The 12,043-nt window shown below is 43.3% G+C and overlaps 1 protein-coding gene across 3 annotated transcripts in view; it reads left to right on the forward strand.

Moving 5' to 3' along the window:
• LOC131592421 (ankyrin repeat and BTB/POZ domain-containing protein 3) overlaps positions 1–12,043 on the forward strand; it is a 165,391-nt gene that overhangs the window by 116,489 nt on the left and 36,859 nt on the right. For all 3 annotated transcript variants that reach the window (XM_058863920.1, XM_058863921.1, XM_058863922.1), the window contains exon 4: positions 3,521–3,673. In XM_058863920.1, coding sequence (XP_058719903.1) covers positions 3,521–3,673 — 153 coding nt within the window. The remainder of the gene's footprint in view (positions 1–3,520; positions 3,674–12,043) is intronic.

The raw sequence follows: 12,043 nt of genomic DNA on the forward strand, positions 1-12,043 counted from the left end.
GCGTAGGGAGGATTTGTTTGCCCCACTCTGGAGGGCGGGTGCTGGCAGGGAGCTGCTGAGTGTGAAGGCAGTGGGGAGAAGGATGTTTGACAGCCAGGACAGTGAGGAATTGTCCCTTGTGAGGCAGGGCCAGCAGGGTGTTGCTACCTGCAGATGTCTTCAAGGCATAGGAGTTTATGGGACCTTGAGCTGTCCAAAAATAGATGTGAGGAGTGCTGGGTGGCAGGAGGGAACAGAAGGATGCTGCCTGGGAGGAGGAACCAGAGTTGTGAGGGTTGGTGGGGCACCAGCATAGTAATAAAGGCACATAATTGCCTTTTCTGATGACGTAGGAGAAGGCATGTCCCAAGGGCAGCCAGCTGCCCCCTTGCCGAGGGCAGGGGGACAGGGCCCAAAAGGTCCAACCCTTTGGGGATCTGCTCTGTGTTGGCCTCCCCCAGCCCTCCCCCACCTTCCAGCTCTTGTGTGTGGGATGGGAGTTTCTCTGTGCAGAGGCCTCTCCCTGCATCCTGATCTGGCATGTTTTTCCATTTAGATGTGAGCTCAGGAAAATACAAGTCTGTGCCAAAAAACATCTTTTTTTTTTTTTAAAAAAAAAAAAAAAACCAAAAACCAAAAAACTGAAGTCTGTACTTAACTTTAAACCGTACGGAATTAGAGGATAGAAGCGTGCATTTAAAGTTAAGCACAGGTACAGAGAAAAGCTGGAGGAGGAGGAGGTCAGAGCACTCACTCACCTGCAGCCCAGGTAAGGTGCTTGTGCAGCAGCTGAGCTGCTCCTGATTTCCCATATCCTTCAGGAAGAATCAAGCCCAGCACCATGGTTAGACTAGTTTAATTAAGGCATGTGCTTCCAAATCTTGTAACTAGGTGACTTATCTGCTGTGTCTGCTCTCAAACACAAAATTACTGAATTCTCCTGGTTTGTACCTGCCTTTGTACCAGAGATAAATCAGTGTATATGCCAGTGATGTGATGCATTTGGCTAACCCATTTTCACACAGTGCTGTTTGAAAAGTGAAATATTTCTTGCTGATGTCACATTGTCTTGTGGATTATCACACCCTTATAACTCTGTGTTCCTCTTTCCTCTTTGGCACATAAACAGTATTTAAAAGAAAAAACCCAACCCTTCACATGGTGCACAGATTCTCAAAGAGTATTTTTAACCTATTGCACACAGCCATATTTGGTTTTCTTCTCAAAATACAAATTTCCTGACATGCTGAGATAGGCAGTGATGATTTTTTTTTTCCCTTTTCCTTGGAAAAAGGAATGTAATATGTTGTGAGCAAGCTCTATATCCTCATCTAGGAACTGAAATTGGACTTTATAGAAAATTTTCCCGCTTCTGCAGAGCACTGATTCTCTTCCCTCTTGGGATTTATTGCACCAAATATCCATGCTCATTTCTATTTCTCTGTTGAAATTTGCAAGACTGGGAAAAAAAAAAAAAAAAGCAGCAGTTTTATAGTGCAGTTATCTGAGTTCCTGTAAATATTTTCATTTTCTCTGCTCCTTAATGTGTGGGGCAGATTTTGTGCTGGATGAGTTTCTGTCCTGCACTAGAGGAGGAAAGTGTGAACCTCTGAGCCCCCTGTTCAGCCACAGCCCTCTGCTTTTCTGTTTGCCCAGCAGATGTTACAGGAAGGCCCTGTACAAGCCTGTCTTCATTTCTCTCATCCAAACTGTGTTCACTCATGCAAAACATAACCTCGAACTGAGTTTTCCTTTAATTGTATTCCCTAGAACCAAGTTATCTGTGTAACTACATGCAGTTTTGCAGTGTGATTTGCAGCTCCTTTTCTGCTCTTTGCTCAGCAAGTGATGAAAAAACTCCCACTGATAACTTGTTCCCAGGTATATCATGCCTCAAAAGAGGGTCCCTTCTGCTCTGAAGATCCCTTGGGAAGCAGTCACCTTCCAGGAACAAATACACCCCTGCTTCCTCCCTTTCCCTGCTCTGGCTCCCACCACCCTCATGACAAATGAGCTGGGTTAGGAAATTGTTTCTCGTGAGCTGTGGGAGATGATCTTCTGTCCTTATCTCCCTCCTTCTGTGGCCCTGGCAGGTCTGGGGGGAGCAAAAGCCTTGGAAACAAATGCAGCCTGGTCTTGAGGTGATGGTGATATGTTGGAATAGAAAAAATGATGGAAGTGGCAACTCGGCCAAAGATGTCATATTTCAAAAAGAGGTTGTTCATTTACGTGCCTGTGAGATTTGGGAACCCAGTGTCCTAGGGAGAGTTAGTGGCCTCAGGGCTTCTCTGTCCTTCGGCACTTCTGAAGTATCTCATCCCCCCTCAAGAATATTAATGTCAGAGCTATGTAAAGCCAAGTCCTCAAAAAGGGAAATAAATGCATAAAGAGCTATAAATAGGAAAAGGATATTCCAGAGTCAACATATTCTTAAATAATTTTTCTCAGGGTAGATCCTTTTGAGGTAAAGTTGTGCATTTAAAATGTAAAATATTTGCCTACTCTGCACCTAATGCAGACTTCTTCCCTTCCTCCATGAAAAGGGACCACAGAAGGAAAGGCAAGCAAGAGACTTTCAGTGACCTTCAATGTGTTCAGCTGCAGTTATTGTCTTAGTTTTCCTCTGAAACAGGACTTGAAGCTATGGGTTTTTACTCATGGTTTGGCATCTTTCTCTTGGTTCCCAAATAATTCTTAGCATAGATGGAGTGAACTGTGTGCTGCATGCTTCATCTACAGCTTGGGCAGCTCTTGCTGGGACATGGGGCTGTCCAGGAGTGAAGGACCAATTCTCTGATATGGGGGCATGGCTCAGAATCCCAGCATTCACTTTTGGGGCCAGTTTTGTATGTTTTTGCACAGTTGGCAGAACAGCTGGCACCCAAAGGTGTAGCAGTTTGATACCGTGAAAGTGAGACCAAGCAGTCTGGTTTCTGATTTCTGGCCTTGCTCACAGCTGACCTTCACATTGGCTGCAAAGTCCCCACTTGCAGCACTGAGCACAAGGTGCCCATTGCATCGGCGGGAGATGCTGGAGACTTCCTGGGGCATTCCCTCTCCATCCTCTCCATCTCAGTGTTGGGGCATCCCCTCTCTCTGCCCAGGTCTGTTCTCGCATCCCTGTTGTGAAGAGATGAGGGAGCAAACCCAGGCCAGCGTGTCAGCCAGAGCAGGACGTGGTCCTGTGCCAGACTCCTGTCCTCTTTTTGGGATTACACTCTGAGGGATGGGAGGAGGGCTTGCCAGTTGGGTGCACTGACCTCACAGAGCCCCATGGATGAGCATGGCTCATAAATCTCACCCTCCAAATAGTCCTGCCCTGGAGACAGGATGAGACATCTTGATTTAGACCTATTTGAAAATTGCTGAGCTGGTTTGCTCTCCCGTTCTTTCGTTATCCTTGCTCCCTCCTCTCTGTATATATTTATATTCTCACACATGTATGCACACGCACACACCCGCACCCCCCTGCTCCCTGCCTCTCTCTACCTGTTACCGTGATGCTGGTGTGCCTTGGCACTGATGTTTGTGTGCTCCCCAGGCCGTTCATCGTGCTGCCTCCGCTGATGGAGTGGATTCGGGTGGCGGTGGCTCACGCGGGGCACCGGCGCAGTTTCTCGGTGGACAGCGATGACGTACGGCAGGCGGCCAGGCTCCTGCTGCCGGGAGTTGACTGCGAGCCTCGACAGTTAAAGTAAGTCCAGGGAATGCTGATCCACGGGATGCAGATGGGCTGCTTTGTGCAGAACGTGTCTCCCTTTGCTGGGGAGCAGCGGGCGGGCGGGCACGGGGCTCTGTTGTTGCCTGGGGAGGCGCAGGGATGCTCCGGCTCTCGCTGTGTGCGTTGCAAAATCAGCTCCCGGTATTTGCTCGCATCTGTGCATAAGCTGGTTGCATGGTAATGGGTGCCTGACTATCTCCCAGCTGTATTGAGCCCCTAATCTGCTTATCAGAGCTTACACGGTGGTGTTCTGTTTTTTTATTCCCTCTTCCTATTAGGGTCTGCTTGCTAATGGGGGGCTGAAGCCTTCTGCTAATTGTCTGATTCACTTTGCTTTGCTCTAAAATACTGAGATGTAATTGGCACGGCTGCAGATATTTTTCAGGGCTTTGTTTTCAGCATTAATGCTTAAAGGGCACATTTAAACTTAGAGGTAAGACTACTTCTTACAGTAAAATTGTATTTTTCATGCTAATGTCAGTTCAAATTACTTGTAAATGTCAGCCTAGATAATTTGACTTTTTCCTGTATCACATGTGACCTTTTGGTTTTCTAATGAAGTCTTAAAGTATTTATTGCCAGGATATGTTTTTAGTGTCTGTTTTGCCTTATTATTATGTACTTGGATAAAAGTACGTTCTTGGACTGGTCTGGAGTCAAGAATATGTTGGGGTTTGATGTTCGTATGAAAAGGCATTCTGAATTTGCCAAAGCAGAAATGATTCACTGCTATTACTTCACAAATTTGTACCAAAACCCCAGTTCTCAGCAGTCTGCCTCTTGATACAGCAGTAGATGCATTCTTTCCTGCAACACAGAAAGAAGAGGGCTGATTTACATGATTATTTGTGACAGCCTGCATGAGAGCAGCTGCCTTCTGTTGTCTGTGGCCTTGACATGCTCTTTCACCAGAGAGTATAATACTTTACTTCCAGATCAACATAGGCTTTTTATAGTCACAGCTATTCAATATTTAATTGATGAAATATATGGAATTTCAAAAGCCAGATCATGAGCATTTCAGATTTCAAATCTTGCCTGTAATTGCTTCCCTTTTGGGTGCCCACCATGGCCCTCATTTCCAGAAGTGCTAGATTGTGTCCCTACTGAAATGTCAGAACTTACAGGTACTACACACAGTCTGAAGGCCTGGCACTTGGTTCTTAAAAGGCACAATTAATTTAATAGCTCTCCAAGTATTTAGGTAGGATTGCAAATGAGGCAGTAATGTTTCTATTGTATGTGCTCTGTCCTAAAAATTAAGGTAGATACAATAAAATACCTGTGGATTAAAAAAGCCCCACAATATGTGACCTAAAATTTTATTTTGACAGTGTATACACATATATATAAAAATCTCATCAACTGTTACACAATTTTAGTTTTTATTAGGAAGTTTCAGAATTATTTGTACTTGTGGAGAGTTGAACTATACTGCAGAAGAATGTATTAATTATGGAGAGTGAACCAGCACATAGTTTAAAGTTGCCAGCAAGAATTCTTTTCATAAAAAATACAAATGATTGTTGTTGTCCTGCTTGTCTTAAAAGTGGGAACGAGCCTCAAGAGCACAGCCTGAGATTAGTCAGAAGAGAATGAAAAGGGAAAACTATTCCTGAGACAAATTCTAGATTCAGAGAGACCAGCCTTTGCAGTGTGCCTGTATTTGACTGCAGGGGCTAGATTCATCTATTGATGTCCCAAAATGATAATCTCTCTACTGTGCTGGCAGATGAGTGTTCGTGTACCTTGGGTTTTATTTTGAGGTCTGTGCCTGTGCTGGTGTAGTGCAGCAGGTTCTTTGAGTAGCTGCAAATAAGACCCTGGCTGCCTGTAATCCTGAGATCAAAGGGAAGACTGAGCTTTTCTGAAGAATAATGTGAGTCATCAGGATGTTAATTTGGAACTTTGCAGCCTGTAATTTTTTATTTGTATTCAGCAGACCCTCAGCACTTCTGATTTTCATAAGCCAAACACCAGCCCTTCACTCCTCCCCATTAGGGAGGGTGCCTTTCCAACTCTTGACTCCTCAAGGAGCATCAATTCCATCAATTCTAACACTGGGGGAGGGAATACAACAACTTTGCAGGGGATGGCTTTTCAAGTAAGCTGCATGACGGATGGAAGCTGGAGGATTTTAAATGCAGTTAGCTTGATAAATTTTGTGACTTCTATGGGAAAGGTTTATTAAGTAGAACCTTGAAAATGGTTCAATTTCTAGGCTTTTTGTAGCAGTCTTATTTAGACCCTAAAACACAGAGACCTGAACCCAAAAGTTCCCATGGGCCCAGGTGATACTGCATCATTCCACGGTGTTGGTTCACAACCTGTCATGGCAAGTGCATAAAGCAAAATCAGCTTCTACACTGGAAAAACATGCATATGGGGAGAGAGAGAGTTGGCAGGATCTCAAAGGCTGTGAAGTTCAGGATCAGTTTGGATAAAACCCAGATGTTCAGCTTCTTATCTGAACTACAGCATGGAGGTCTCCCCACAAATCCATGTGACACTTGCCAGCACAATCACATACTCCAGCAGCGAGGTTCCTATTCTGTGGCTTTGTAAATCATCCCTGCTTCTTCCTGCCTTTCATTCCTCTCTTTTGCCCTTTTTCTGAGCTGTTTAAAAAAAACCGTCACCTTAATTTCTTGCAATGATTTCCTCTTCTGAAAGAGGAGCTGCTCTGCCTCTGAGTAGAGGAGTGAGGGAAGCTGGAGTCAGTCAGGATCTGCCTGTCTCCTTCCTGTTCTCTTTTCATTTTACAGCAGCAGATGTGCCAGCAAGTTTCTTCCTTCTTGCCAGCTTTGGGAGATGAGCAGGGATGTAGGGGTTCACCTTCCTCCAGACCACCTTTTGCAAAGAGATAGATTTCACAGATGGGTAGAGTGCTGGGTGCACAACAGCTCACTGAGATGGAAACCCAAGCTGTGTCCAGGATATTTTCATAGTGGGACAGCACACTTAAATAAGGCCTCACCTATGCCTAGGCCCTTTGGGCCACCTGAGGCAGCTGGATATAGTCAGTTGAGGTGCATCCATGCCAACAGAGGCCATCACCCAGGATCTTAAGTGAATACTTTTCCTGTTTTTTGGGGGAAGAAAATCCTATTGGAAAAACAAAAAATAGCAACAAGGTTATGAAAATGGGAAAACAATAATAAAAGAAAAAATTACGCATCTTAATGCACTCAAATCAGGATGAGCAGATAACCTCTATCCCAACGATGAGAAAAAGCTGCCTCACAAAATCAGAGGGTCAGAGGGAAGTATTTTTAACAAAGCCTGGAGTGATGCCATAACTCTAAGGATTAATAATAGTAATGCCCAGCATTTGAAAAGGATGAGAAATGATCCAAGGAAAATTCCAGGCTGCTAGTGCAAGGCTTCTGAATGTTTTTTCAAACAAAGACTGATTAAAGACATGTTGTTGAGGGAAAAATGGGATAAAATGTGACACAGATTTTCTAAAGATAGATCTTGCCAGGCTAATCTAATAACTTTTTTGATAAGATAACTGATTTTCTACCCCAAGGAAATTCAGTAGAATTTCATCTCTTTGGACTTGAGTGAAGATTTGATACAGTCCATGCAGGGATCTCTTAAGACAAGAAGATGGGGGTTAGTAAGGAAATTGGAAAGTGAGCAGGGGCAGGCTTTGAGAGAGGTGGCAATGGCTGGGTTGGCTGAGATGGGGTTGCAAGCAGGGACCTTCAGCTCTCATCCTTAAAAACTGGTATTTTTTAATTTTCAGAAAGGGTTTTGGCACAAATCTTAGCAGTGTGCTCATGAAGTTAAAATTTGCTGATGCCATGATGCTGAGAGGCATTGTCCTGACAGAGGAAGTTTGGGATATCATCCAGGAAAAAGTGGATGACCTTGAGGGCTGGGACAAAATAAATGGGATTAAATGCAGTTTTCCACAAATGGAAGTGCAGTTCTCCACAAATGGAAGGCACATGTGTTTTTTAAATAAGTATACACAAACTGCAGTTTATATGTAACATACACACTATATATGCATCCTAATATATACTATGTTGAGACCAGAATGTTGGAAAGGTGGTGGTAAAGGCTGCGGGGCAGTATTCAATCTCAGAATGATTGTAAACCACAAAAGTGGATTTTTCCTCAACCATGAAAAAAGCAAATGCATTTTGAGGCTGTGTTGGGAGAGGTATTTCCAGTAGAAACAAAAAAGTATTGGTGCCACATGAAAGTGGTAGGAAGTGATGTGGAATCACAAATGCTGTGTCCTGGTCAAAAAAATATTCCCTTTGGACCAGGTAGAAAGAAATGGGCTGGGGTGATCTGTTTTTTTAACAAAATGTTCTCATGGAGGTAAACATGAAGAAAGGGGCTCATTTAGCTGAGCAAAGTGTGTGCTGAGGGAACCTGTGGCTCTTCTCCAGAAATAGATCAGGAGTAAACATTTTGGAATGAAAAATACACTATTTAAAGGTCAGCATGGACATAGGAGTGTGTGAGTATTAGCAAGTCGTGAGTAAGTTTGGGTGGGAGGTGTAGATGTATCCAAGCCTTGCTGCAGCACTGGACCAGTTTTATTAACCTCCAGTCCCATGTGCTCCCTCAGCTGCTGCCCTTTGCAGGCTCACCCAGCACTCAGAGCTGCATTTGCAGCTGTGATCCAGAAAGGTCTCCAGGCAAATGCAGGGTCTGAGAGCCTTGGAAAATCTGTCTTTAATTGCAGGGTCTGAGAGCCTTGGAAAATCAGTCCAGATTTCCAATTAGCCTTGTCCTGAGAATACTTAAGTCTGTTTTGCTGTCTGGGACCATACCTCTTAAAGAAGGCTCTGTAGGAAAATTGGATTATCAATCTCAAAAGCAAATACTATTTGAGCATCCTTGGCTCATTCTAGAGAGCTTTCTTAAAACCATGGAAAGGGGAAAATGCAGTAAGGGAGGATTTGTTTCATTGTTTCAGAGCAGTCTCTCTACCATCCCACTACTATACCACACGTGTGCATTTCTAACTTGAAAGTGAAAGCAGAAGAGCTGCATTTAATGTTTTATTTATGGAAATCTTGTGCTTATATTTGAGTATGAAAATATAAATGTACTTAAATAAATAGAGATTAGAAGATAGAAAAATTATTTCCACTGCTCTTCCTTCTCTCTTAAAATCTTTTGGGTAAGGGGCTGAGTTTCTGGAGAAAGATAGAGAGTATAAAATTGCCAAGAAATTCTGTTATTTAATTAGATACAACCACCTTCAAGTAGGAATGGTTGGTGTTTGCCTAGCTTCTTGAATGTCCTTGTTCTTCCTACAAATTTTCACTAATCTTTTAACACCAGCCATGGCTATTGCTGTAATTAGATACAAAAATGTGAGCAGTAGCAAACAACCTACTTGACAAAATCCAGCAGTCCCTTGGGGCAGATGGTGCCAGCAGATGAAGGAGATTTTATTACTTAGAGCATGGTTTTCTGAGGTGAATCTCAACCTGTCCTGCCAACTGTCTGCTTGAAGACAGCAGTAATAAAAACATTGAAGGGGTGGACCTGGGCCTCATGTTTTCCTCCACTTTCAGGGCAGAATATACTTGCATTTTTATGGGCTTTAGGATCCAGCCTTCTTTTTCCCATTGCAAACAGCATCACTTACTGCTGTCTCCTCTGCTCTGTCCCTTTTATTGCATCCCTGAACAAATTACATGTCCCTATATTACATTTCTGAACACAATAATCAGGATACAGATAACACACCGTTTCCCCCTCATTAGTGAAGACTTGTGCTATCTGTTCATATGAAAGATGAGTCTGTACCGAAACTTTCCTATGGCACTGTGGCCTTGTTCAAAGTCTGAGCTCAGATTTAATTTTGAGCATGGTTCCTGACCTATATACACAGAACTGGAGTATTTAGACTGTTTTGAAATACAGATTTGGGTCTTGATTTGATAGTCACATCACTTTTTTAATGTATTTTCCAGTATTTGTAACCAATTTATTCTCAGACCCTTGATAAGAGTAAGATATTGGATAATAAACATCCGGAGTATTTTTTTTTCTTGCCTGAATTTAGCTCCTGATTAAAGTAAATGGATATATTCTATTTCTGCAATAAAAAGTAGTGCTCTTCATCACTTTGATCAACATGTTTGTGCTTACATTTTCCTCTCTCCAAAACTGAAAATGCAAATAATTGTCTCAATATAGTATTTATATTGCGGTTCTATTAATATCAGCATTATATTCCTTTTTAAAGCACCATGTTGGAACAAAGAGTGCTCACAAATTTAAATCAAATTGTCTGCTGCTCCCACTCTTGCTGTTTGTGTCTGTAGTCTCACTGAAGAGCCCCAGGCAAGGAACAAGACCCTTTTGTGCTATGGGCTGTGCAGCCCAGATCAAAACGGTGATCCATGACCCCAACAAATTCAGCATTGCAAATGCATGTATATTGCTGGCTAAAATGTGACTCCTTCCAGGCTTCCAACCAGCTGAACTATAATTTCTGACTCAAGACCTCATTCATATTTAGGACAAACTGGATAAATTCTACAAAATGAAAAGATGGACTTAATTAGCAGATTATCATTCTTTCAGATGGAAGGGCTGGTGATGGAGTCCCAGGTGGGCAAACAAGGTTCTGATGCTTGGCTATCGGTGTGGTGATCTGTTCATTCGAGCCAAGGGGAGCGTTTGTCCTGCTGCTCATCACAGACCGCACTCCCATTCTTTTGAATCAGCTGCGTCTACCTGTTACGATGGAAACGCTTTGCCTTTGAATCATTCGTTTTCCCAAATGGATTCAGCCCATGAGTAACTTATTAAAGATCTGCACAGATTCTCTCTTAGCCAGTCAGAGTGAAAATGAAAAAAAACCGATGTCCCTTGTGTTTAAAGCGCTGCTGTAGAAGTGCTGCATTATGTTTTTATAATGTGAGTTTGAGAAAAGAAAAACAGTTTACTGTACTGCTAGGACCCATTACAAATGAAGAAGATTATCTTTGATTCCTTTCAGAGGTTTGAGTACTTCAGAGTATGATGGAGTGTCATGGTCACCATACAGTGTTTGACAGTGACCATTTGCAAATAATTATCGTTACCATGGCATTCCCCATATAAAGCCTCAGTCCATTTAATCATGTGCAGTGGCAACACTATAATGATCTTGAAGATAACAGCTGTAGAGGCAGTATCTGTCAGGAATTAAAAGAGGACTTGGAGAAAATTGTATTGCATTGTAAGTTAAAAAACGTGGTCACAATTTTACTGCAAATGTAAAATTGAGATTATTTCACTTGTTTCTAATTTTCCTTTTATTTATAAAAGCAATTGTTTGCTTTATTAACACTAGGGAAGGGAGGGAGTTGACAGGCTGTGTGATTGAACCCCTGAATTAGAGGGGTGAATTTGCTGTTGAGCACAAGGACTATGTTCAGTGTGTATTATGAATTCAAACATGTTATTTCTCAGTTCTGGGAATAGCAGCATTATGCAGTGATGGTGGTGGTGCCAAGCAGCCTGCCCAGCCCCACAGGGTTGCTGAGTAGGGAGGTTCAGAATGGACTCTGTCTTTAGAGAGGGGTCATCAGTCTCACAGGACGTTGGTCAGTCCTACCTTTTTCACTCCATCATCTCTGGGAGACCTCAAAGTTTGCCTGACCCAGCCAGCATCCAGTGTGGTGATGTCCTGCCACCCTGAGACTGTCCTTGGGTAGAAGAGGAGCAGAAGAGCATTGGCTCTCCATGATCTTCTGTTCCTCCCATCAGCCTTCCCAGCCCCTTTGATGGAAATGCACCTTTTCTGCAGGGCGAGCTCTTGAGGAAAGGATGGCCTGTGTGAATGCTGATGGCTGGCAGACTGGCAACAAACCAGGGTGGCCTTGGAGGGAACATCCTGCTGTTGGGCTGGTGTCAGCCTTCTGTGCACTTGGAAAGATCACAAAGACTTTTTGGCAAGAGGGCCCCGCACTGACAGTGCAGCTGGGGAGGGTTCCAGCTCTGTGTGCGCGTATGCTCTCTTCCCTTGCTTAGCAGGAACAGCTTCACAACTCTGAAAAGTGACCCTGTATATTTAGCTGACTTCACTGTTCCCTGTCAGCCTTATGTTTCAAGCTTTTTCCCATCCCTTTCCCACCTCTTCTGAGCTTGTCAGTATGTTTGCTCCAGTCCAAAGTAAAAGAGTCTTGAGCGAGTCAAGCCTGGGAGTCTGTTCCCTTCCCCTTTTTTATCTTACATTCCTCAGTGTTTGTGATTCTGGATGGTGTCCATGATGGAGCAGTGTCCCCTTACACAGTGTAAAATGGAGCAGACACCCTCAGCTGCTTTTTGGAATCAGTATTATGCATTGAATGGTAAGAAGGAGACAATGCAGTG

This window comes from Poecile atricapillus, chromosome W (genome assembly GCF_030490865.1).
Source record: "Poecile atricapillus isolate bPoeAtr1 chromosome W, bPoeAtr1.hap1, whole genome shotgun sequence".
NCBI lineage: Eukaryota > Metazoa > Chordata > Aves > Passeriformes > Paridae > Poecile > Poecile atricapillus.